The sequence below is a fragment of the Eurosta solidaginis genome, chromosome 4 (assembly GCF_040869045.1).
Source record: "Eurosta solidaginis isolate ZX-2024a chromosome 4, ASM4086904v1, whole genome shotgun sequence".
Lineage (NCBI taxonomy): Eukaryota > Metazoa > Arthropoda > Insecta > Diptera > Tephritidae > Eurosta > Eurosta solidaginis.
Window position 1 is genome coordinate 149,723,562 of NC_090322.1, and position 27,433 is coordinate 149,750,994.

The 27,433-nt window shown below is 40.6% G+C and overlaps 2 protein-coding genes across 2 annotated transcripts in view; one reads left to right on the forward strand and one right to left on the reverse strand.

Annotated features, from left to right (window-relative positions):
- Positions 1–27,433, forward strand: part of LOC137250491 (uncharacterized) — a 39,151-nt gene that overhangs the window by 4,337 nt on the left and 7,381 nt on the right. The gene's annotated exons all lie outside the window — the stretch shown is intronic.
- LOC137250487 (uncharacterized) lies at positions 14,188–26,601 on the reverse strand. Its single transcript, XM_067783371.1, has 2 exons — positions 25,823–26,601; positions 14,188–23,635 (listed from the first exon to the last, which is right to left on the reverse strand). The coding sequence occupies exon 2, from the start codon at positions 21,365–21,367 to the stop codon at positions 19,028–19,030; it is 2,340 nt and encodes a 779-aa protein (XP_067639472.1). The 5' UTR covers positions 21,368–23,635; positions 25,823–26,601; the 3' UTR covers positions 14,188–19,027.

Sequence of the window (27,433 nt, forward strand, 5' to 3'; positions counted from 1 at the left end):
ATAAAGGTGGGCCAGGGCTGACTCTAGAATTTTTTTGTACGATATGGGTATCAAATGAAAGGTGTTAATAAATATTTTAAAAAGGAGTAGGCCTTAGTTCTATATGTGGACACATTTTCGAGATATCGCCATAAACGTGGACCAGGGGTGACTCTAGAATGTGTTTGTACGATATGGGTATCAAATTAAAGGTATTAATGGGGGTTTTAAAAGGGAGTGGCCCTTAGTTGTATATGTGAAGGCGTTTTCGAGATATCGACCAAAATGTGGACCAGGGTGATCCAGAACATCATCTGTCGGGTACCGCTAGTTTATTTATATATGTAATACCACGAACAGTATTCCTTCCAAGATTCCAGGGGCTTTTGATTTCGCCCTGCAAAACTTTTTCATTTTCTTCTACTTAATATGGTAGGTGTCACACCCATTTTACCAAGTTTTTTTCTAAAGTTATATTTTGCGTCAATAGACCAATACAAGTACCATGTTTCATCCCTTTTTTCGTATTTGGTATATAATTATGGCATTTTTTTCATTTTTCGTAATTTTCGATATCGAAAAAGTGGGCGTGTGCATAGTCGGATTTCGGCCATTTTTTACACCAATACAAAGTGAGTTCAGATAAATACGTGAACTGAGTTTAGTAAAGATATATCTGTTTTTGCTCAAGTTATCGTGTTAACGGCCGAGCGGAAGGACAGACGGTCGACTGTGTATAAAAACTGGGCGTGGCTTCAACCGATTTCGCCCTTTTTCACAGAAAACAGTTATCGTCCTAGAATCTAAGCCTCTACCAAATTTCACAAGGATTGGTAAATTTTTGTTCGACTTATGGCATTAAAATTATCCTAGACAAATTAAATGAAAAAGGGCGGAGCCACGCCCATTTTGAAATTTTCTTTTATTTTTGTATTTTGTTGCAACATATCATTACTGGAGTTGAATGTTGACATAATTTACTTATATACTGTAAAGATATTAACTTTTCTTTTAAAATTTGAATTAAAAAAAATTTTTTTTTAAAAAGTGGGCGTGGTCGTTCTCCGATTTTGCTAATTTTTATTAAGCAGACATATAGTAATAAGAGTAACGTTCCTGCCAAATTTCATCATGATATCTTCAACGACTGCCAAATTACAGCTTGCAAAACTTCTAAATTACCTTCTTTTAAAAGTGGGCTGTGCCACGCCCATTGTCCAAAATTTTACTAGTTTTCTATTCTGCGTCATAAGTTCAACTCACCTACCAAGTTTCATCGATTAATCCGTATTTGGTAATGAATTATCGCACTTTTTCGATTTTTCGAAATTTTCGATATCGAAAAAGTGGGCGTGGTTATTGTCCGATATCGTTCATTTTAAATAGCGATCTGAGATGAGTGCCCTGGAACCTACATACCAAATTTCATCAAGATACCTCGAAATTTACTCAAGTTATCGTGTTAACGGACAGACGGACGGACGGACATGGCGCAATCGAATTTTTTTTCGATACTGATGATTTTGATATATGGAAGTCTATATCTATCTCGATTCCTTTATACCTGTACAACCAACCGTTATCCAATCAAAGTTAATATACTCTGTGAGCTCTGCTCAACTGAGTATAAAAAACAAAGAATCTGTTAAATAAAGACTTATGTATTTACGTGTAGGTAAAATTTGCCACAAAAAATGGGCCGCTCAAAAATTAATTCTATTTAAGATTTTTGGTACGCTATAAATTATTTTGGAACAATTTTTTAGGATTTTGGTAGAGGCTATTATAGGTAAGCGGCAACAATGGGAAACCATATTTGTATGCAGGTGAAACATTTGTGCCTTCGAATTTAGCGGGGATACATAAAATTTGAAATTCACATTAAACATTTAGAAATTGTTCCCGAAGACGGCGCGCTTGTGCATAATGGTTAGGTCTTTGAAATTCGCATTAGCAAACTTAGATAATTGTTCCCAAAGATGGCGCGCTTGTGCACGATAATGAATTACGATATTTGTATGAATTGTTCGAATTTACAAAAAAACTTTTTCTCTTAATTATAAACAAATAGAGTAATATTTGTTAACAAAAATAGGCCTATGCACTGCGGCTGATCAATACGAATCGATTCATATAACTTTTATATGATTTAACGTATGCTAAGTATGCGAAACAGCCTGTCAATTGATTGTATGGAAATTTTGTTAGCGTATTAATATATAGATAGTGGGTAATATACTGCCTATGCAAGACGGCCGCTATGATGCCGGTTGCCGCTCTGACCTAAAATCAAAAAAGTTTTTGGGACGTTTTTTTGTTTCGTAATTAGCATAAAAGGCAATATAAAAAATGTAATGTTATATTTTTGTAACTTTTTTTTTTGTTCAGTATAAGACGTACTTTATCTGAAATGAGGATTAAATCTGCAAATGCAACAACATTTTCGAGCAAATTTGCCATTAATTGTTATAAATAAATTAGTTAGTTTCAACAAAAGTTAACTCACACCTTAATGTCACTTAAATAATAATTTTTATTTTGTAACTTAAATTACAAAAACAATACAAATTGTTTCGACACTCGCGTGGTGCCTTCTTCTGTTGTTTGTGTCAACTAACCATTGTCCATCAGATGACAAATAAAGCCTAGCAATACTTAACAATAAAAAACAAATAATTTCCAATATTATAATATCATACAGTACAAAAAAGAGCAATAAGAGAATGCGCATTGGCAACGCAACAACAATAAAAAGTAAAACAGAAAATTTAATGCAAGGCTGAAAAAAGACTAGAGTACAGTGGGCCACTATCACGATTAACTGCAACATTTTTATTAACATAGATGTGTAGTGATTCTAAAATATTTAATTTATTTATATTGGATTCTGATACAATTAATTTACAGTCCTCTTCACTTAATGCATGCTTGTTCAATAAAGCGTGCTTCGCGATTCCGCTCCTTGGATCAATATTTTTGATGTATTTGAGATGTTCATTCATCCTAATTCGTACAGTGCGACTCGATTGGCCTATATATTTCGCGCCGCATACCGTTCCATCGTCATTAATTTGTGAGCACGTGACCGAATAAACTCCCGGTTTATCCAAACTGTCACACTTGTCCTTCGTCGATTTAAGCAACGATTTCAATTAAGATTTATTTTTAGGCGCAACCTTTACGTTTACTTTATTAAACAATCTTTTAATATGTTTGAAATAATGCGTATCATAAGTTATGCTACAAAAAACTTCTTTATCTTTTTTACCCACTGTATCGAAAAACGAGCTGCATTCTCTTTTTTCTTTTTTGCTTTTATGTTTGTTGATTAGCTGTAGGATGCTGTTAGGGGAGTAGCCATTATATTCAGCTATGTTTATTATTTTCTCTTTCTCTCTCTCAAATGCGATTTCGTTGAGCGGTACATTTACAAGACGATGAGTCATGGAATTAAAAGCTGCTAACTTGTGGGAGTAGTAGTGGTTCGATTCTATGGGGATGAAACGCTCAGTCGATGAAGGTTTTCGATAAATATCGAACTCGATAACTCCATCAGTACCATGTATTAGTTTTAAATCAAGAAAAGGCAGCTCATTATTTACCTCAGATTCATATGTGAACTGAATTTTATTATTTATCGAATTGAATGAGTCAATAATTACTACACAATCATCGACATAGCGATAGTATACCCGTGGGAACAATGATCTCTGAGTCAATTGTTCTTCGATAGTATTCATAAATAAATTGCATAAAAAGGGGCTTATATTTAACCCCATTCGTAAGCCGTCGATTTGCTCGTAGAATACACCTCTGAATTGGAAAAAGGATTGATTAACGCATAAAACTGTTAGATCAAATAAAGCACTGGAGACCGACGGATTTAAGTTTTGTCTGTCGAGTCAAATGTGTAGTGCGTCCAAGGCCCCGTTTTTTGGTACGCTTGAGAAGTAAGAAATGATATCGAATGACGCAAAACATTCATTCGAATTTAACCGAACATCTTTAATTTTTGTAATCAGTTCTAACGAGTCTTTTATCGAAAAATTATCGAAACTCTTAAGTTTGTTGAAATAATCACTCAGCCATCTTGCAATGTTGGAAATAGGGGAAGTATATCCAGAGATAATAGGGCGAAATTTATATCCAGGTTTATGCGCCTTATATAGACCGTATAAACAGGGGACTCGTACATAGGATTTGTGCATTTTGATATCCCACTGACGGCCGAACAACTGGGCATACTTTTTTCGATGTTCCGTAGCTTGTCTCTTTATTTTTGGAAGGGGATTATTTACTCTCACGTAGTTTCCTTCTTTAATAAGTGCGCTCATACCATTGTTGTAGTCGTCTTGGTTCATTACAACTACACAGTTGCCCTTGTCCGATTTTGTTATATAAATGTTTTTTTGGTTTAGCGATTTTACTTTTTATTGTTGTTGCGTTGCCAATGCGCATTCTCTTATTGCTCTTTTTTGTACTGTATGATATTATAATATTGGAAATTATTTGTTTTTTATTGTTAAGTATTGCTAGGCTTTATTTGTCATCTGATGGACAATGGTTAGTTGACACAAACAACTGAAGAAGGCACCACGCGAGTGTCGAAACAATTTGTATTGTTTTTGTAATTTAAGTTACAAAATAAAAATTATTATTTAAGTGACATTAAGGTGTGTGTTTTTTTATTTTTTAGTATAAAATAATTGAACGTTGTCACTTACCACTAAAAACAAAACATTCAAAAGTTAACTCATTATTTGTGATTTCATGTTTTTTTGAAAACAACTAAAATAAAAAACAAAGAATCTGTTAAATAAAGACTTATGTATTTACGTGTAGGTAAAATTTCCCACAAAAAATGGGCCGCTCAAAAATTAATTCTATTTAAGATTTTTGGTACGCTATAAATTATTTTGGAACAATTTTTTATGATTTTGGTAGAGGCTATTATAGATAAGCGGCAACAATGGGAAACCATATTTGTATGCAGGTGAAACATTTGTGCCTTCGAATTTAGCGGGGCTACATAAAATTTGAAATTCACATTAAACACTTAGATAATTGTTCCCAAAGATGGCGCGCTTGTGCATAAAGGTTTAGGTCTTTGAAATTCGCATTAGCAAACTTAGATAATTGTTCCCAAAGATGGCGCGCTTGTGCACGATAATGAATTACGATATTTGTATAAATTGTTCGAATTTACAAAAAACTTTTTCTATTAATTATAAACAAATAGAGTAATATTTGTTAACAAAAATAGGCCTATGCACTGCGGCTGATCAATACGAATCGATTCATATAACTTTTATGTGATTTTACGTATGCTAAGTATGCGAAACAGCCTGTCAATTGATTGTATGGAAATTTTGTTAGCGTATTAATATATAGATAATAGCACTAGTGCTATAAATAATAAGTTGTTAAGTATTTATTTTCAAAACATCTCGGGAATGCGTACAAAAGCTAGTGACGTATTTTTAACTTCGTCTCGCTGTGAGTTTGATGTTTATGTTATTGTGGAAACATGGTTGAACAGCAACTTCGCGGATGTTGAGTTCTTCGATGCTCATATCTATAGTATATATCGAAAAGATAGAGACCCAAATAAAGCAAATTGCTTGAGAGGTGGAGGCATTTTAATTGCGGTGAATCGGATGTTCCGTTATTTTTCAGTCCATTTAGAAAATGATGATTCTCTCCTCGACCAGTTGTGTGTATGCATCTTTGGAAGTCTCGGTAAAATATTCATTTGTACTTCTTACATTCCACCTTCCAGCCCCGATTCTTTGTATGCTGCTCATATAAACAATATTGTGAATCTTTATGAGAATAACCAAGAGTGTCATTTTTGTATTTTGGGTGATTTTAACCTCAATAAATTGTATGGTCAAATTTACTCGATAATGGTATCTTAACACCAACAAGGGTGAATAGCTCGCACGAAATAAATTTTATTGATAGTCTTTTCAGTATTACCTTAACCCAAATTAATTCATTTTACAATGAGCTTAATAATATTTTAGATCTTATCTTTGTGAATGAAAACTTGATTTTTAGTGTTTCGGAAGCCACTTTCTCTATATGCAGGTGCGATATGCACCATGTCCCACTCTCCTTAACTCTGGAATTTTTTAATTTTGTTTCAGGCCCGAGTATAATCTCCACTGCAAAGTTTGATTTTCGTGCCGCCGATTTTAATGCTTTAAATGAAAAAATTTTGGTTTTAAATTGGAATTCAATTTTCGCCTCTAAAAGCGGAATGTTACGATGCCTTTCTTCTTAATATACTAGAAATTGTCTCTGATAATCTACCCTTACTTCCCGCTAGAATTCATAAACTTCCGTGGTATACAAAAAATCTAAAAAAGCTTAAGAATCTTAGAAATAAACATCTTAAACTCTATAAAGCTTCGAAGGATGTCTCTCATAAAGAAAAATATATTTATTATAGTAAAAGCTTTAATGTACTTGACAAATTTTATACAAGCAATATATTTCTCGGTATGAAGTAGAGATGAAGGAAAACCCTAAGGCATTCTGGAGATATATACGATCTAAAAAAGGTTGCTCCAATATCCCAAATTGTATGTCCTACGGCGGTATAGCTTCTGAGAGCTTATTGGATACCGTTAATCTTTTCGCAGATTTCTTTAAATCAAACTTCGTAACTAGCAACTCTGCTAATAATTTTTCCGCCGATGTCGAACAAATGGTTGACTTCGGATCCATGTTAGTCTCAGAGGAAGACGTTATTAAAGGCATCCTAGCTCTGGAAACGTCAATAAAAAGCGATAATGACGAGCTTTCGTCGTTTATTCTAAAGAAATGTAGCACGTCGTTTTGCGTCCCATTAAGTTACATTTTCAATTTTTTTCTAGCAAGAGGTGAGTTTGTTGATAGGTGGAAAATAGCCTCGATTTCTCCTATCTTTAAATCTGGCAACAAAAACATACTAACTAACTACAGACCCATCTCTAAACTGCCCATCTGCTCTAAGCTCTTTGAAAAAGTGGTAAAAGGGAAGCTATCCTTTGCAATAAAAGGTTCCATAGATGAGTGTTAACACGGGTTTCTCAGTGGTCGCTCCACAGTTACGAACCTAGCCTCATTTTCTAATTTTTGCATTTCGTCGTTCAAAAATGGACATCAAGTTGATGTTGTATATACTGACTTCGCGAAGGCATTTGATAGTGTCACCCACAGCATACTATTGGGCAAGCTTGAACTATTGGGTTTCCATTCTTCCTTTTTACGTTGGATTGGGTCCTATCTCACTAATAGAACCTCGTTCGTCGAAATTGAGAATACCAAGTCTTATTCATTCACTGCCACATCTGGGGTACCTCAGGGTAGATTTCTCGGGCCAATTTTATTTCTTTTTTTTATAAATGATATAGGAACCTGTGTTAGGAGTTCAAAATACCTGCTCTACGCAGATGATCTAAAATTTTTCAGAACAATTTCGAGCATGTCAGATGTGTGTCTTTTACAAGATGATCTAAATAGATTAACTAATTGGAGCATTATAAATAATCTACGCCTTAATATAAATAAATGTTTCTTTATGACGCTTTCGAGAAACCTCAATACGATTAATACCGCGTATTCAATTGCTGATGATAATCTCTCTAGCGTCAGGGAATTCGTTGATCTTGGAGTAATGTTTGACTCTGGTTTTACCTTAGCGAATCATATTAGCTCCATTCTACCTAAAGCCTATTCCAATTTGTCTTTCCTGCGGTAATATGGGCGAGCTTTCAAAGATCCATACACCAGAAAAATTTTATATAGTTCTTTAGTTCTCTCAAAGCTGGAATATGCTTCCATAATTTGGAACCCAATTTATTCCTCTCATTCTCAAAGACTGGAAAGAGTACAGAAAAGTTTCACTCGATTCGCACTCCAACCGCTTATTTTTTTAGAACCATTACCTTCTTACCGCGCCCGCTGTGCCCTCATAAACATGAAGTCGCTTGCGGCCAGACGTTATATTCAATCTCTGCTGTTTGTGTATGATCTTATATGTGGTTGGGTTGCCTGCCCGGAACTACTAGCGCAAATTGGCTTCAATGTCTCGAGCAGAACCCTTCGTGCCCAATATCCGTTCCACGTGAAAGTTATCGGAGCTAATTATCACAATTTTGATCCTATCTCTAGGGCCCTCAATGAATGAACAGGATCTTTTTTAGCCTTGAGCTTGACTTCGCACTCCCGAGAGCGTCCTTTAGCGCTAAACTTTACTCGTATTATGTATAAATAAATTTATTAGCATTTAAGTTGAATGAATGTAAATCTAGTCTGTAAGATTAATGAAATCATAGACTAATAAAATGAAATGAAATTAAATGAATAGCAGAGTTATGAAATGTTTTAACACGACGAACTGGATGCAGATAATGACAGCGCTACGTAGCTTTGGCACACCTGCTTACCTGCGCAGAATAATTGGTAGCTATTTTAGCGCCAGAGTACTTCTCTTTTATACGGATGAGGTACCAAGAAACCACAACATCATAGGCGGCGTCCCTCACGGATCTGTTCTATGGCCAAATCTAAGGAATGCGATGTATGAGGGTGTGATAAATACCGACCTTCCCGAGGCATGCAAACTGTCGGCTACGCAGATGATATTTTCGTCGTTTGTCGGATGGTGTCTGACTACGTGATGCATGTTGCCTTATTTCTAGCATGCTGAAAGGGAGCGCAGAGAATTGCGTATGGGAATCAGTGGAAATTAAATCGCCTTAGGCTTAGACGGTTAAGCGCCAATTAATTAATGATTTATAAGGACGATATGTTTTGGATGTTTTTTGTTTGAAATTTCAACATTTTCTCAATTTTTGACGGGGATATTCCCTAGCGTTGCCGAAGCCCACAATTCTCTTCAAACTTTGAAGGTACAGCTAGGAAATTGTGGTAACATTTTACAAGACGGTGCACCACTTAAAACGCGTGTCGACCTCGGTTTTTAGAAGCCGAAAGCGGAAGTTAAAAATTTTATTTCTGTCGAAAGATATTTACAAAAAACCACTGTTTATATCTTTTGACAGAAATCAGATTTTTAACTTCGCTTTCGGATTCTAAAAACGGAGGTCGAAACGCAGCGTTTATTACAATTTTTGATAATCTTAATATGTGTATATAAATCTTGTGTCACGTTGTTTGTCCGCGATGGACTCATAAGCTACTTAACCGGCTTCAATAAAATTTGCACACCGTGTGCAGTTTGATCCAACTTGGAATATATTATAACGCTCCTGAGAAGTTCCTTTCCGGGAAGTGCACCAGGGACCGATCTATTCGAACAAATTCTATTCACGGTTCGATTTGCCTGAAATTCGGTATATAGGTAGCCCTTTGCCTAGATTACTATTTACAATACTTTTTTTCTGCAAAGACGACCAGGGACAGATCTGGAACAAATTCTGTTCTTATTTCGATTTACCTGCAATTGGGCATATAGGCAGTATTTATGACACTTTGTTTCGGGAAATGGAAGAGGGACCGACTGTGACTGGGACTTGGACTGGGAGTGGCACTGAGACTGGGACTTAGACTGGAACTGGGACTGGGACTGGGAGAAAGGGAAGGAGAAGAACAAAAAGAACTAGAGAGAAGAGAAAAAGGGAAGGATATGGATAGATGGAACGGAAAAGAAGTAAGAGAAACGACGGAGAGGGAGAAATAGACGCAGAAAAAGAGAAAGCCAGAGGGAAGAGTGAATAAAAAGACAAGGAAGAGAGGAGAGGGGAAGGGAGAGTAAAATGTAAAAACTGCTTAAAAGTTACACAGATAGACTAAAGCTAGAGCAGAGCAACGTCTCTCGGGTCTCCTAGTTTTAGATAAAAACAAGTAAGGAAGGCTAAGTTCGGGTGTAACCGAAAATTACATACTCAGCTGAGAGCTATGGAGACAAAATATGGGGAAATCACCATGTAGGAAAATTTACCTAGGGTAACCATGGAATGTGTTTGTATGACATGTGTATCAAATGGAAGGTATTAAAGAGTATTTTAAGAGGCAGTGGGCCATAGTTCTATAGGTGGACGCCATTTAGGGATATCGCCGTAAAGGTAGACCAGGGGTGACGGGGTTTAAAAAAAATATTCTTTTCCGGCAGATGCAGCAAAACCATTTCTCAGGACCGGGGTCAGGAGACGGACCCGGATTGGGTTCGACACCTTCCCGGAGCAAGAGAATATGGAGCAGTCCCGCTGCAAGGAGCTGCTGGGAGGATGACAATTTATGGGAGGGACGCAACAAATTAAATGGGGTTACATGGGGCCATACTCTGTTCAGTGTGTCTCGTGTAAGGAATGGTTGCATCGGACAGGTTGTTCTGGGCTTGATCCCAAAACCCGACGTCCACGTAACTTTTATAAATCTTTTGTGGCTCCTTGCTGTTCACGCCCAAGGGCGTCCCGTAGTCTAGGCCTTAGCGCCCCCACTACCTTCCAGCAACTCCGCTGCTCAGCAAGCCACAACAAGTACCCCTTCTGCTCGCGCCCACGGCGCCAACAACTCAAACGGCTGCTACCACTCATAACTACTATCTCCGTAGTAGAGTCGGTAGCAATGACGAGCATCAGCCCCTGCCCCCGTCTTCTTACCCCTCTTTTCCGGCAGCAATCGTGTAGGTCAGGGAAACAGACTCTTAGTCCCTACCCCGTTTGCACCGTTTGCTAGCACAGAATATATATGTTTGCGACATCCGCCCAATGCAGCTCCTGCTTTGGGTGGTACCACTTTCCTAGATGTTCTGGTCTCCGCGACGGAAACCCCCGACGGGTTTCATTTGACCATGTTTCCAGGTCGCTAACCCAATTACACCGGGTACCCCAATGCTTACCCAAGGACGTCCAGTCCCAGGGCCACAACAGGAGTTGCGTCCTAGCCTTTCAATACCCAGGCGTAGTCACCCATCTCTTACTCCTAGAGTGACGACGTATCCCCCGTTGCACTTCAGAATTCTGCAGTTAAACTGTAATAGATTAACTGGGAAGATCGCGGAGAAAGTCGATTTCATGAAGCGGCACAACATCCTCATCGCCGCGATTCAAGAGACTAAATTCACAGCAAGATCTGCTCTGCAGACCTGTTCTGGGTATAATGTCCACAGAAAAGATCGTGAGAGCGGAAATGGAGGCGGCCTCGCATTTATCTTACACCACTCAGTGCAATATCATTTATTTGATCCCGACATCGGCCACAGGGACAGTGTCTTAGAACGTCAAGGCTTATCTGTCCGGTCAGGCGATGCAATCATCAATATCTACATCCCTCCTGCCACCTATTTCCCCAGTGGATACCGCCCTAACATCAGCGCCTTACTCACTGGCAATACTCGCATTATTTTAGGCGACTTCAACGCCCATCACGATCTATGGCATTCAAACTTTCGGTAAGACAGTAGGGGTCAGATGTTGAAGAAACGACGTTCTGCACAATAAACGGAGATGCCCCCACACGTATGGTAGGAAGCTGTCACATTTCGCCGGATATATCTATCGTGAGCGCAGGACTCGTAAACTGCGTCAACTGGAAGCCGATGGTAACATTGGCATCTAACCACCTGCCTATACTTATTTCGCTCGAGGGTACCGCCGACTTCATTGTCACAGAAAAACGCACTTTCATAAACTTTAGAAAAGGAAAGTGGGACGAATACAATTGCTTTACAGACAACCGCTTTGCTGCCCTCCCAATCCCGACTGATGCTCGCAGAGGGGAGCGTGCTTTCCGCAAGGTCATTGAATCCGCCTCGGCTCGCTTCATTCCCGCCGGTAGAATTCCCGAAATTCGGCCTGACTATCTGGCGGAGGCCGCAAATTTAGCGAGAGAACGTGACCTTATAAGACAGATCGAGCCCGGCGACCCCCAAATAAGGGATATAAACCAACACATCAGATTGCTTGTGGATTAACACAAGCGGGCGAAATGGTAGGAGTACCTAAGCTGTTGTAACCACCGTAAAGTCCATATCGAATCCGTCTAAGCACAATGACAAAATTTCCATCACCTTTGGCGATAAAGTGCTGTCGTATGCGAAAAAATGCGCGAGCGCTTTCTGCCGACAATATATAATGCATTCTACGGTCGACAAAGATAGACGGAGGGCCAACAGACACGCACATAAGCATAAATTCAGCGCGTCTCCGATTACCATCACCGCCAAAGAGGTTGAGAATGCCATCGGTCATGCTAAACCATCCTAAGCAGTGGTCCCAGACGGCATAGCCATGCCGTGCTTAAAAGCCTAGGGAATGAGGGTTTCAAATATTTAGCGCATGTCTTCAACTTGTCTCTTTCCACCTTTGTCATTCCCGAAAAATGGAAAATGGCCAAGGTGGTCCCGCTACTAAAGCCTGGGAAACCAGCTAACATAGGAGAGTGATATCGCCCGATATCTCTGCTATCGCCAGTAGCCAAGACGCTTGAAGCCATTTTGCTTCCCTACTTCAAAGCAAATTCGCAGCTAGCCTGTCATCAGCATGGCTTTAGAAAACTCCATAGCACCACCACCGCGCTAAATGCCATTAGCACCCAGATAAATTGTGGTTTAAATCAGAAGTCCCACCATAGAACAGTACTCGTAGCGCTAGACCTATCAAAAGCTTTTGATACGGTCAACCATGGCACGTTACTGCAAGACTTGGAAGGGTCTACCCTTCCCCCATGTCTTAAAAGGTGGACCGCAAATTATCTGGGTGGTCGGCAGGCATCGGTGCAATTCAGAAACGAAACATCAAAGCCAAGAAGAATTAAACAAGGGGTGCCACAGGGTGGTGTCCTATCCCCACTTTTGTTTAATTTTTACATATCAAAATTACCTTTGCCACCGGAAGGAGTTACTATCGTTTCTTACGCCGATGACTGCACAATAATAGCCACAGGCCCGGGCCCACAAGTCGATGAGCTTTGCAACAGAATAAAAGGCTACCCCCCTGATCTCTCCAGTTTTTTCGCCTCCACGTCAATGGCACTACGCTACCGACTGTCCTACACCCAAAATCTTGGGTGTGACGTTTGATCAGGATCTACATTTTGGTGAGCATGCAGCCGCAATTGTACCGAAAACCCAGAGCCGTAATAAAATCCCCAAATCTCTTGCTGGCAGTACTTGGGGAAAAGATAAAGAAACGCTCATTACTACTTACAAAGCAATTGGCCAGCTGATTGCATGCTACGCGTCCCCTATATGGCCGCCAAGCCTTAAAACTACTCATTGGAAGAAGCTACAGGCCTGCCAAAATACTGCTCAGAATCGCAGCGGGCTGTCTTCTTATGTCCCCAGAGCACCATCTACATAATGAGGCGCGAATGCTCCCCATCAGGGAGAGAAATGAGATGCTAACTAAACAGTTCCTGTTGAATACCCAGAAACCTGGGCATCCCAACAGGTATCCGATTGATGAGCCAACACCGCCTAGGGGCTTAAGGAGTAATCTTCGTAAGCATTATGAGGAAATACGGCACCTGAGAACTCAGCCGTATGAAGCCAAAAAACAAAAGCAGGACCTCAGTGAACTCCACAAACAGGCGTCGAACCTTTATGCCGGGAATTGCCCGGTGAATCCAGTACTCAGAGAACAGTACCCAAAACTTGCGGAAAAGGAACGCACACTCTCCAGGGAAACACGAGTCACTCTAGCTCAACTTCGATCTGGATACTGCAACAGGATAAATTCTTACCTATACAGAATCAACCCCGACATACAAAATGTATGCCCCGCATGCAATGTGTCCCCACATGACACCAACCATATCTTTAATTGTAATGTGGAACCAACGCCTCTAACACCCCTCTCATTATGGTCCACCCCTGTTGAAGCAGCAAGTTTCCTCTGACTCCCGTTAGAGGATATTGATGAAAATTTGCAATCGGTCGCACATATTGGATGGGGCGAAGCACTGCTACAACAACAACAACAACCAGGGGTGACTCTAGAATTTGTTTGTACGACATAGGTATCAAGTGAAGGGTGTTAATGAGTATTTTAAAAGAGAGTGGGCCTTATAGGTGGACGCCTTTTCGAGATATCGCCGTAAAGGTGGATCAGGGGTGACTCTAGAATTTGTTTGTACGATATGGGTATCAAATGAAAGGTGTTAATGAGTATTTTAAAAGAGAGTGGACCTTAGTTCTATAGGTGGACGCCTTTTCGAGATATCGCCATAAAGGTGGTGAAATGAGAACAATAAGCGTTTTTACTGTCCGTTTAAATTACAATTTATTAAGCACAATAGCTTTAGAACAATAGTTTTTAGTTCACAATATATAGCCTGCACGAGAGGTTTAGTTTACAATTTTTAATTTGCTTTTCCTTTAAAGCCTAAAAAGCGAGATAATGCTTTACCACAGGTATATGAAGCGATTAAACACAACAAAAGATTTTATTTAATTAGCACGATAGCTATATTTTTTGGTGATTTATCACGACAAACGTATTTCGAAATTTATTAATGTGCCTTGCACCATAACTTTGACGAGACTAAAAAGCTAAATTCAATTCTACTTTGAATTCATACAAGAATTCAAATCCCAATATGTATATGTAATTACTTATATTGAAAGTAAATTTAAAAAGCAACAACTTAAATGGATACAGGAATATCACCTGATTTAACGGCAGCGTACATAATAGAAATAGTTATTTTAGCAAATATATGAAGTACAGCTAAGGACAGTCACCTAGTTCAGCGGTACTGCACATCAGCTGCTTTAATGCTACCATATGTACATATGTATGTAATATGTATGTACAGTGAGGTTTCTCTGCATAGCTAGCAGTAAGCATTGGTGGGATGGCAGAGTCAAAGCAGGCGACGGCTTATGCATTTATGTATAGCAATATGTATATGCATATGAGCATTGACAATTGCAAAAGGCAAATGGTAAAATAGCAGTGATAATAAATAAATATTATTGTCAGTGAGCGAATTTGGAAGAAGGTAGTAATAAGGAATTAGTAACTTATACTACTAAATATGTATAATGCGCTTATGACTAAACATACTCCGCCCGTTGGAAGGCTTAGCCTTTCAAGATATTGTCGTCAATTGGAAGTAGACATAGTTTTGACACACATCGTTTGTAGATGCCATTTGCAGTTTTTAGAACGGCAACTCGTACCACCTGATCCTTTCCCATAATTGTTTCAATGACTCTGGCTAGCGGCCTTTTTAACGGCGGATTGTTCTCGTCCTTTATTAAAACCACATCCCCAGGCTGTAGATTCGATGCAGATGAGTTCCACTTTTGGCGCTGCTGTAGAAGTGTTAAATATTCGGAATGCCACTTCTTCCAAAACTGTTGTTGCATGAAACACACACGCTGCCATCTACTAAGTCGATTCATATCAATTGTTGAGAGATCAGGTTCTACCACAGACGTGAAAGATGCGCCAATAAGAAAATGCCCAGGTGTCAGTACCTCAATGTCATCAGGGTTCTCTGAAATGGGACATAAAGGGCGTGAATTTATAATTGCAGATATCTGGCACACAAGTGTGCGAAGCTCATCGAAATTTAAATTTGAAAGGCCAACAACTCGGTAAAAATGATATTTGGCCATTTTTACTGCGGCTTCCCATAAACCGCCGAAGTGAGGAGAGCGAGGGGGTATGAACTTCCATTCAATTCCATCGTTAGCACACTGATCATGAATCGCTTTCGAATGCTCTTGACTGAAAAATAGTTTTTTCAGGTCCGATAGCTCATTTTTAGCTCCAACAAAATTAGTAGCATTGTCCGACCATATGCTTTGCGGTTTACCACGTGTACAAATAAATCTCTTTAGGGCTGCTAGGAATGATGAGGTTGCCAAATCCTTTACCACCTCCATGTGAACGGCCTTGGTTGAAAAACAAATGAATATGGAAATGTAGCATTTTATTGGAGCTCGATTTCGTACATCAGATATGTAGAAAAACGGTCCACAAAAGTCAACTCCGGTGATTAAAAACGCTCGGTTGCATTGCACTTTTGCGGCTGGTAAACTTCCCATTAAATGCTCCATAGGCTTAGGCTTGATATGAAAACAACGAACGCATTTGTTAATAATTTGGGTGTTTCGATGAAAAATCCATAGTCGAATTTTGAAGCCTTCCGCCTACTCTAAGTAATCCATGATCGTCGAGAAAAGGATTCAGTGAACGAATTTCCGACGAAGTCTTTATTACCTTTCCAGCTTCGATAGCTTTATATTCTTCTCGAAGATGTGTCCTCTGAATCATTCGAATAAGTAAAAAGGTGCCTTGTTGTAATTCCCTTGTACTGAGTGTTATCGTTGGCCAAGGGTGAGCGAATTTAACGCATCAAAATCCAATACAAACCAAAAGAAATGAATCGACAAATGGCGCTTCTTATGTTAAAATAATCCAATGATGGATGGATAGTGGTGGTTTATTTCGCTGTTTCTTCTCCGTATGCTGGCCAACGATTAATTCGAAGTACCAATTTTAAAACGGAATTAAGTGGAAAATTTTTGTACATAAGTATAATTATAGCTATAGCTAACGTGACACGCATACATACGTACATACTCAAACGAAAGAATTTAACAAACGGAATATTACAACAAAAACATAGTTGACGAATTCGTACATATCTAGATAAAAAAGGCAAACGGGTTATTACAGAAGCAATGCATATTTGACAAAGTATATGAAAATAAATTGCATATTTTTATAGGGTAGTTGGGCGCTGCTTTGATGACATCCTCACCCCCGTGGATGGACTCGATTCACCATTATCAATATCAAGAATGGCCAATCTCGATACTGCTCTCCGCCGTAAACCTGAACTTGTGCGCACGTCAGCTTGACGCACTTCACCATCTCGACCGTGATACACCTCTTCTACTATGCCGCGGCACCAATCCTTTCGTGGCACGTTTGGGTCACAAATAAACACAAGATCTCCTTTAACCATTGGATTTGTACGCTGGCACCACTTTACACGCCGTGTCAGCGTAGGTAGATACTCTAATACCCAACGCTTCCAGAAGTGGTCTTGGAGCTGTCGGGCGATGCGCCATTGTTGGCGAAGTGCGCATGTAGCCTCGATGTCAGTCGTTTTGGGAGTTTGGGCAGTATTCTGCGTCCCGAGTAAAAAATCATCTGGTGTTAGCGGCTGATCTTGATCAGCAGTCACTGGCAAGTGCGTAAGTGGCCTCGAATTTACAATGTTCTCTGCCTCGATTAACAGACAATTCAATGTGTGCTCCTTTGGCGCGATCTCTTTTAGCGTGTGACGCAGCACTCTTTTAACACACTGTACCATCCTCTCCCAAGCGCCGCCTTCAGATGGGTTGAACGGCGAGTTGAAAATCCAGTCGACTCCCTTTTGAGATAGCTCACTCTGTATACGCTCACAATCGAACACCTCGTTGAAACGCTTTGCCTCATTATTGACACCGACAAAATTTTTCCCGTTGTCGGACCTTATGCGGATGGGGACACCCCGACGATTAACGAAGTTACGTATTGCGACGATGCAGGCATCAGTGCTTAGGTCATGCGCTATCTCTAGGTGCAGTGCTCGTATTGTGAGGCACGTAAAGAGGGCCACCCATCTTTTCTTCGTACTTCGCCGCACTGCCACATTAATCGGCCCAAAGTAGTCCAGCCTTGTGTACGTAAATGGCCTTACATACGGGGTAACTCTGTCGACTGGAAGTGATCCCATTAAAGGAGGAACGGGTGATGTCTTGCGAATGCGACACACGAGGCAACTGGCGACGATATTACGTAAGAGGCTTCTTAAACGTGGTACCCAATAATTCTGACGTATAGAGCATATAGTCGCCTCTATGTTTTGGTGGCACATGAGTATATGATGATGCATTACGAGTAACTTCGTGAACAGATGTGTTGGCGGAAGTATTATGGGGTGCCGGGTATCGGCTGGAAGCCAGCTGGCAGCATCTATACTGCCGTGAACGCGCAGTAAATCGTCGTTGTCGAGGTAGGGTGACAGCTGCAACAATGTACTGTCTGATGATACTCCTTGCACACTTCGAATACTAAAAATTTCTGCTCGGAATGACTCGGCTTGTACAAGACGACAAAGAAGATGCTTGGCGGTTTGTAGATTGTCGGAGGTTAGCCCATAGTGATTATTGACTTGCTCTCGATGGCGACATGATTCAACAAAACGAATGACCCAGGCTGTAGTTCTCAGCAACCTGTTGAATGAAGAGAAGCGATTAAAATTTATAAATTCACAACTTACAGTGACCAATGCATATCGTGGGCGGAGTTCTTCCTCGCAGTCTTGATCAGGCGTGGTGATGGTTTCTTCGTAAGGCCACATAGACTCATTCTGGCGAAGAAATGCGGGACCATATAACCAACGGGCGGCTGGGCTGAAATCGACTTTGTTGTTGAAGCGTGTGGCCTCATCAGCTACATTCTCCTTGGTGGGTATCCACTTCCAATCAGATCTTTGTGGCGGCCAAGACTTCAGCGATTCTATGTTGGACAAATGGTTTGTATCGGCGATGTTTGCTTCGAACCCATGAGACGACGGTTTTAGAATCGCTCCACAGTATGCACCTTTCAAACTTTAGATTGTGCTCGTCGCGTATAGTTTACATCAAACGCGTACCTAGAACGGCTGCTTGGAGCTCTAGCCGTGGTACAGACAGTGGTTTTAATGGAGCGCATTTTGATTTCGCGCATATAAAGGAAATTTTGACGTCACCATGACAATTGGTTGCTCTCCAGTACGCAACGGCTGCGAATGCATTTTCGCTGGCGTCCACGAATACATGGAGCTGTAGTTGTGCTGGACTGCCGTTCCGGAAATAAAAACGAGGAATTGCATACTCAATAACGGCGTCTAGTTCCTTATACCACATTTCCCACAAATCGGCAATGTTTTCGGGCAGTGGATCATCCCAGCTGGTTTCATGGCGCCATACTTCACGCATGACGAGTTTGGCACCAACGACGAAATTGGCGAGAAGTCCTAGTGGGTCAAATACTGACATGACCACACTTAAGAGTTATCGCTTAGTAAGCCGCCTGTCACCTCGCAACACCTATTCGCTGACGTTATTGAATTTCGGACTGAAACTGAAGCAATCCGTAGTTGGGCACCAATGCAGACCCAATACTCTCTGCGTGGACAGATCTTCTTTCTTACCGAGAAATTTTGTAAGATCCATCCCATCCAGTGCAGCGGATACCTCTTGTGAGCTCGACGAGAAATCACGTAACTCAAACCCGGCACCCAGGTGAATGGCCTTAACTTTCTTGGCGATGGCAATTGCTTCGGTTGTGGTATCGAAGCTGTCCACAAGGTCATCAACGTAATGGTTGTCTACGATCGATTTTATGGCACGAGTTGTAATAGGATCGTCATTGCGGTGATCCATGGCATTTCGGATCTTTACGTAGTGAGCTGCACTGGGTGAGCAAGCTGCGCCAAATGTCATCACGCTCATTTCATATACATCGGGTTGTTTGCTTGAGTCCCCGTCTCGCCACATAAATCTTTGGGTACACCTGTCTTCTTCGCGTATCAACACTTGATGGAACATCTCTTTGATGTCGCCGCAGACACCTATTGCTCGCTCACGAAAATTAAAAAGGATCGCGGGCAATGGCCTATACTCTTGCGGCCCTTTCAGCAGATAACGATTCAAAGACACACCGTTTACTTCAGCAGCGGCATCAAAGACTAATCGCAGTTTCAAAGGCTTGTTCGGATTAACCACCGCAAAGTGCGGTAGGTACCAAGTTCGAGGCGTTAACAGGGCGGCTACGGATGGCGTTAATTTGCGTGCATAATCACTAGTGATGTATGATTGAATGATTCGCTTGTACGACGCAGCGAAACTTGAATCACGACTCATTCGTTTTTCAACACTCACCAATCTTTTTATCGCCATGGCATAACTGCTGGGTAGCGTGACTTTGTCTTGTTGCCATAAAAGGCCGGTCTCGAATCTTGTACCAACGCGACGTGTGGTTGCCTCTAGTATTGCTCTGGCGCGAACATCAGCTTCACTTTCGATAGGTGGTGCGGCTCTTACACCGAAACTTTCGACTTCAAAAAAGTCGGCTACAATATCGTGAAGCGATCTATTCACATTGGTATTAACGAATAAGCACTTTGATGGCACTTGAGACTCCTTACCAGTTGGTCCAAGCACTACCCAACCAAGCTCTGTGTTTGCTGCAAATGGACCATACTGTTTCATTGCGATGGTGGTAGATGCCAGACCTAAATGGCAATTGTCTATGCCGATGAGCATTTTTGGCACTGCGTCAATAAGTGGCTCTACCGGAAGTTTACTTATTTGATTATACTCACACTGTAGATCGGCTGAACTAAGGCTTTGCATAGGCAGCTGTAGGTTTTGCACGGCATAGACGTTTTGCAGTTTGTGCTTTTTTGCCATACCAAGACCACTTATGGATAGGTCGACCAGGTTTGCTTGCTCGCGTACAGCATGTCCTCCGAACCATTGGACACTGAGGTGGTGCGGTCGGCATCGCAAGTCTAACTCCTTGGCGATACTGTCATCCAGCATGGTTATAGATGAACCTTCATCAAGCAGAGCATACGTGTCGATTCGGCGTTGTCGTCCGTATAATGTTACGGGAAGGATGCGAAAAAGTAGCCTATTCTTGGTAGAGCTTGATGCACAGCTCAAAACAGCTGCACCCTTATCATTCGAAGCTTGGTCATATTGTGATTGAACACAACTCAATTTTGTATTACCTGTACCATTCGACGCTTGTTGGTGGTCTGGCTGAGCAAGTGGTACTAACGCATCCCGATTGGTGATCATTAACGGCTGGGCTGACTGTGACGGCGAATGCATTGGCTCTGCTTCATGAAGAAGTCTGTGTTGGACTCTCTTACATCCCTCTATGGAACATACCTTGCGTTGTCTACACTCTCTTGTTGTATGACCGACATTCAAGCATGCGAAACATAATCGACGTGATTTTACCTCCGACCACCTACCTGCTACTGTAGAATTGACAAGGCGAGAACAATCGGCTGACTTATGCTGGCCCTGGAAAATCGGGCATTTTTGCGACTGATGCTTATCACGCACATGAAGAACTACTCGGCGTTTTGGATCAGGAGCCCCAAATTGATTTTCGTCGTGAATTGTGCATATTACGTTGACGAGAGTGGTTAGCCAATCGGAAAAGTGAACCACTGTGGCACGTGGCTCCACGGCAGCTGCATAGCGTCCCCACTCAATACGTTTAGTCATGGGTAGCTTTGAGATCAGCTCGTCGAGTAATGTAGGATTACCAAGGTGGTGGTTGGCGTCAGCTGAATGTAAAAAGGCACAAATATTCTTGACTTTGGTGGCAAACGGTATCAGCTTGTTTAACGCGTTTTCCGGAATTGGCATTATTTCTTTTACCTGCTGTAACTGGCTTCTAATCAGTTGCTCTGGACGCCCGAAACGGAATTTTAGCTGCTCAATAATGCAACTTACATTGCATGGATGGATTAATAATGATTTCACCGTTTATCTGGCGTCCCCTTTAAGGCACTTTTGAAGACGTTGACTGTTGTCGAAATCGCTGTAACCGTACGCCACCGTAGATTCCATGAATGCCGTATGGAATACCGGCCAATCTTCTGGCCGACCACTGAACTCCGGCAAGTCCAACAACTTTCTCGGATAACACGAGCTGTGAGGTGAGTGCTGCCCATGGGTGCTGCCACTGTTAGCACCATGCACAGGCATTGACGCATACGACGCATGTGATGGCAAAAAATTATTCGGCGCAAATGTGCTATAAAAATTGCTAGCGGTTGGAGCTGTACTTCGAGGCACTGGCTGTGACGTTCCATTGTGTGTATTCACCGCAGTATATGGCATTGCAAAACGAGACTCACGAAACGGCAATCAGTTACTTGGCGGTGCAGTAAACTCTGCTTGCGTCGACGGTGGCAGCACTAGCTGCGACTGCGCGACTACGCTGCTGGCGTAAGTAACGGCAGAACTACCTCTGCTTTGGAGGACAGCTCTAAGGGCTTCATTTTGCACCTCCCTATCCCTTAGCTGCACCTGTGAGACCTTCAATTGAGACTCCAGCATGGCTGTGCGCTTTTCAATTGCACGAAGATCGATTGACGTATCCAATGTGGTTTCTTTAGCGGCACCGGCGGCGTTGGTGTCACCAATTAAATCTATAGCTTCGTAAACTGGTGTACTAAAGGTGGTGTCTTTGCAGCACCGGCGGCGTTGGAGTCCCCAATTGCAAGGCCAACTGTTGCATCTCCGGCTGGTGGGGAAAACATAGTAGCAGCTGCGGCGGCGACTGAGTCCCTGCTTGGAACGGTACTTAGGGGCGAATCTTCTAAAATTGATGATAATCCGCCTGGCTGTAAACTCATTTTTGTATTATTCGTGGCGTTTAATCGTGCACTTCTACGAGGTGGCGTGCGTTGCATTTATTTTGCGATGGCAAATATGCAAACACAAATTAAAATTTGACAAATAAATTACTAAGGCGGCGCGCCTTCATTAAATTTTAAGAAAACGAAATAAAGCTTGTTATCGTTGGCCAAGGGTGAGCGAATTTAACGCATCAAAATCCAATGCAAACCAAAAGAAATGAATCGACAAATGGCGCTTCTTATGTTAAAATAATCCAATGATGGATGGTGGTGGTTTATTTCGCTGTTTCTTCTCCGTATGCTGGCCAACGATTAATTCGAAGTACCAAATTTAAAACGGAATCAAGTGGACAATTTTTGTACATAAGTATAATTATAGCTATAGCTAACGTGACACGCATACATACGTACATACTCAAACGAAAGAATTTAACAAACGGAATATTACAACAAAAACATAGTTGACGAATTCGTACATAGATAAAAAAGGCAAACGGGTTATTACAGAAACAATGCATATTTGACAAAGTATATGAAAATAAATTGCATATTTTTAAAGGGTAGTTGGGCGCTGCTTTGATGACACTGAGTAATCCAGTCGCTCTTGCTTTAGATAGCCTAGAAAACCGATAAATGTATGCATATACTATCTGTAATTGTTCAAATGAGTTAGCAAATTTGCAATTTAATGAAATATCAGATGTGGTAGTAAATACAAACGCTCTCTTTCGAGATTCTGGTAAATCCTTCATTGGTAGAAGCGGAGACTTTGGCCAATTTTGTTGATCATCGCTAAGATACGATGGGCCGAACTTCCACAAGGGCATATCTAAAAGTTCCTTCGGGCTAGCACCTCTTGAGAGGATATCAGCTGGATTGGAATAGGTGGGGGCGTAATTCCAACTCATGCCTTTGGTTAGCGTTTGAATTGTGTTAATACGATTTGCGACGAACACATTAAAGTTGGCTGGTTCATTTCGCAGCCACGATAGAACTATTGTTGAGTTCGACCAACAAAATAATTTTCTTCCATTGAAATGCGTTGCATCGACGACTTTCGACATCAATTCGGCCAACAATAAAGCTCCAGCTTCGGTATAGTGAGCGTTTTAAGGGGCGCTACACGGCATTTGGAACAGAGAAGATGGTTCGAATAATTCCATCCATTTCAGCTCGTACGTATATGCATGCACCATAAGCAGCAGCACTCGCATCGCAAAATCCATGTATTTGTATGTCAGCCTCGGGTATGAGTAGATATCGATCGAAACTAAAACGAGGAACTAAATTGTATTGATTGCATAGTTCTATCCATTCTGTTTGTATTGCCTGAGATGGACTCTCGTCCCAATGCAACTTATCTTTCCACAGATTTTGCAAGAATATTTTGGCTTTGGCCACGACAGGACCAATCAAACCAAGTGGATCATAGAGTCTAGCAACAGCTGAAAGAATTCTACGTTTAGTTACCTTGCTTGGGGTTGCAAACGGCGAAAATGAAAAAATGAAAAAGTCCAAATTTGGATCCCATACCAAACTAAGTGTTTTTGTTATGCTGGTACCATCATCAAACGTAAGAAATTCTTGCCTATCATCAGCTGCAACATCAGCTAAAATTAAATTATTATTTGAGCACAATTTTTTCAAATGAAAGTTTCCAAGCGACAATAATTTTCTTGTTTGGTTTAGCAATTCTTTGGCAACATCTACGGAATTAGCGCCGGCAATCATATCATCTACATAAAACCCATTTTGTATTGTCTCAGCTCCAAGTGGATAGATGCGAGCTTCGTCGCGAGCAAGCTGCTGCATTGAGCGAAACGGTATCTAATTTATATATACGAAATTTTTCATTAGGGTTATCTCTCCAAACTATATATTGAAGAAAATTATCAGGATGTGACATTCTTACGCATCGATACATTTTACAAATATCCGCAGTAAGTGCAAATTTAAAAGTTCGAAATCTAATTAAAATATCAAAAAGTGGGGGTTGAATTGTTGGACCTTTCATCAAATTTGAATTCAGGGATCGTCCATTACTAGTTGGAGCTGAGCCATCAAACACCACGCGCAATTTTGTTGTTGTGCTATCAGCCTTAAAAACACAGTGATGTGGTAAAAAATGCATTGGAATTGGATTTGGTTTATTTTCGACGACAGACATGTGATTCAAATCCAGATACTCCTTTATAAATGATGAATATTGTTGCTTAAGTTCAGCATTACGCTGAAACTTTTTCTCCAGAGACTTGAAGCGATTTATGGCTTGCTCGTACGATTCACCTAACTCGCATTAAGGTGATTTTGTTGGCAGGCGCACAGAAAACTCACCGGTTTCTAAACGCTTGTAATTTTGCATGAAATGCCTTTCACACAAATCTTCCTCTATTGTAGTTGTTGGAGAAGATGGATTACAGGTATCTATGGTCCAAAAACTTTCCACTAAATTATTTAATTCTGTTTCGGTGTCATTTTCTGGAGCCATATCTATGGCAGCCAAGCAAGATAATTTTGAAGCGTTGTATGTGGTGGCGGCTGATGCAACCCAGCCTAACTTTGTTTTTTGCAGCAGCAGTAAATTTTCACCCAAGCGTATCTGACCGACGCAGAGTAAATCGAAAAAGAAGCCAGCTCCAATCAGCATGTCAATGCGCTGTGGCTCAAAAAATAGTGGGCCCGCAAGGCGAATGTTTGAGGGTATTTTCCAATCAACATCTTTCAATGAGCGACTTGGTTGGATATCAGTTATAGTGGATGTAACGACAGCCGTCAACTTGGCTGTGTACTCTGTGATACGAGAATGGAGATCTAAATCAACTATATGATTAGCGACGAAATCATTTTGGCCTATACCAGAAATGAACTGTGAGGATTTTGTTTTCTTAATTTGCAATTGGTTAACTAGTCTATTAGTTACAAAGTTGAGTTGCGACGCAGAATCTAACAGAGCTCGACAAGGAATCAAAGAGCCAGATTTATTCTTTATGTATATAACGGCGGTTGCTAAGAGAACGAAATTTCTGTCCGCAACGCTATATTCAGCTGCAGAACCAACGAGTGCCGAAGCTGGAGGAACAAAAGTGGATGATGAATAGTATGCGTTATAAGCAATATTTGGTGCATTTACTAAATGTGATGATGATGATGGTTTGGAAAGCGCCTGAGCTTGGGACGAGTTTTGGACGGAAATTGTACCTTGGTGTAGCAAACTATGGTGCTTCGATGAGCAATGTCTACAGTGACCGGATTTGCATTCCTTAACGGAATGGCCTGTTCTAAGACAATTCAGACAAAGTTGCAATCTTTTTGCTTCCCTGTAGCGCATAATTGGAGAAAGCGTCAGAAATTGCTCGCATTGTGCGATTTTATGTTCACTAGAACTGCATAGTTTGCAACCAGCCACAGCGGATGTTAATAGGACCTTTTTGTTGTTGTTATACAATTTCTTTCCTACCTGTTTTTCCGATGATACAAACGCATTTTCGGTAGCTTTTGCTTCGGTTGAGTTACGATAAACGATGGTTGTTCACAAGATGGCCGTACTGTAGAGCTGTGCGTTTCTGAGCTACGTAGAGTGTGCATCCGCCGAGTCAGCTTGGTTTTTACCTCAATGTAATTGTTTGTAAACGTAGTAAAAATGTCATCAGCTTCGCTGTCTTCCATTTGGGCATGAGTAGCATCGAACCTCTTCTCTAGGCGATCCACTCGTTCGATGCGTATCTCTACTGCAGCTTCGTCGAACTCATGTAGAACATCAAAGGTGAGTGAGTTGTTGATCTGGCTAATTTGATGGACTAATGACTCCAGCTTCTTCTTGGCTTGAACTGAGTCGATTTTCTTGGTTGGTGCAATTTACGAAAATTTTTATTTTATTTATTTTGACGATTTAACACGGTGGTCGAAAATAATTACTTTTTATATTTGAACCGATTCCGCGATCACGTCGGGGTCACCAATGAAATGAGAACAATAAGCGTTTTTACTGTCCGTTTAAATTACAATTTATTAAGCACAATAGCTTTAGCACAATAGTTTTTAGTTCACAATATATAGCTTGCTATTTCTTTAGCACGAGAGGTTTAGTTTACAATTTTTAATTTGCTTTTCCTTTAAAGCCTAAAAAGAAGATGTGAAGCGATTAAACACAACAAAAGATTTTATTTAATTAGCACGATAGCTATATTTTTTGGTGATTTATCACGACAAACGTATTTCGAAATTTATTAATGTGCCTTGCACCATAACTTTGACGAGACTAAAAATCTAAATTCAATTCTACTTTGAATTCATACAAGAATTCAAATCCCAATATGTACATATATGTAATTACTTATATTGAAAGTAAATTTAAAAAGCAACAACTTAAATGGATACAGGAATATCACCTGATTTAACGGCAGCGTACATAATAGAAATAGTTATTTTAGCAAATATATGAAGTACAGCTAAGGACAGTCACCTAGTTCAGCGGTACTGCACATCAGCTGCTTTAATGCTACCATATGTACATATGTATGTAATATGTGTGTACAGTGAGGTTTCTCTGCATAGCTAGCAGAAGCATTGGTGGGATGGGAGAATCAAAGCAGGCGACGGCTTATGCATTTATGTATAGCAATATGTATATGCATATGAGCTTTGACAATTGCAAAAGGCAAATGGTAAAATAGCAGTGATAATAAATAAATATTATTGTCAGTGAGCGAATTTAGAAAAAAGTAGTAATAAGGAATTAGTAACTTATACTACTAAATATGTATAATGCGCTTATGACTAAACAAGTGGACCAGGGGTGACTCTAGAATTTCTTTGTACGATGTGGGTATCAAATGAAAGGTGTTAATGAGTATTTTAAAACGGAGTGTGCTTTAGTTCTATAGGTGGACGTCTTTTCGAGATATCGCCATAAAGATGGACTAGGGGTGACTCTAGAATGTGTTTGTACAATATGGGTATCAAACGAAAGGTGATAATGAGTATTTTAAGACGGAGTAGACCTTAGTTCTATAGGTGGACGCCTTTTCGAAATATCGCCATAAAGGTGGGCCAGGAGTGACTCTATAAT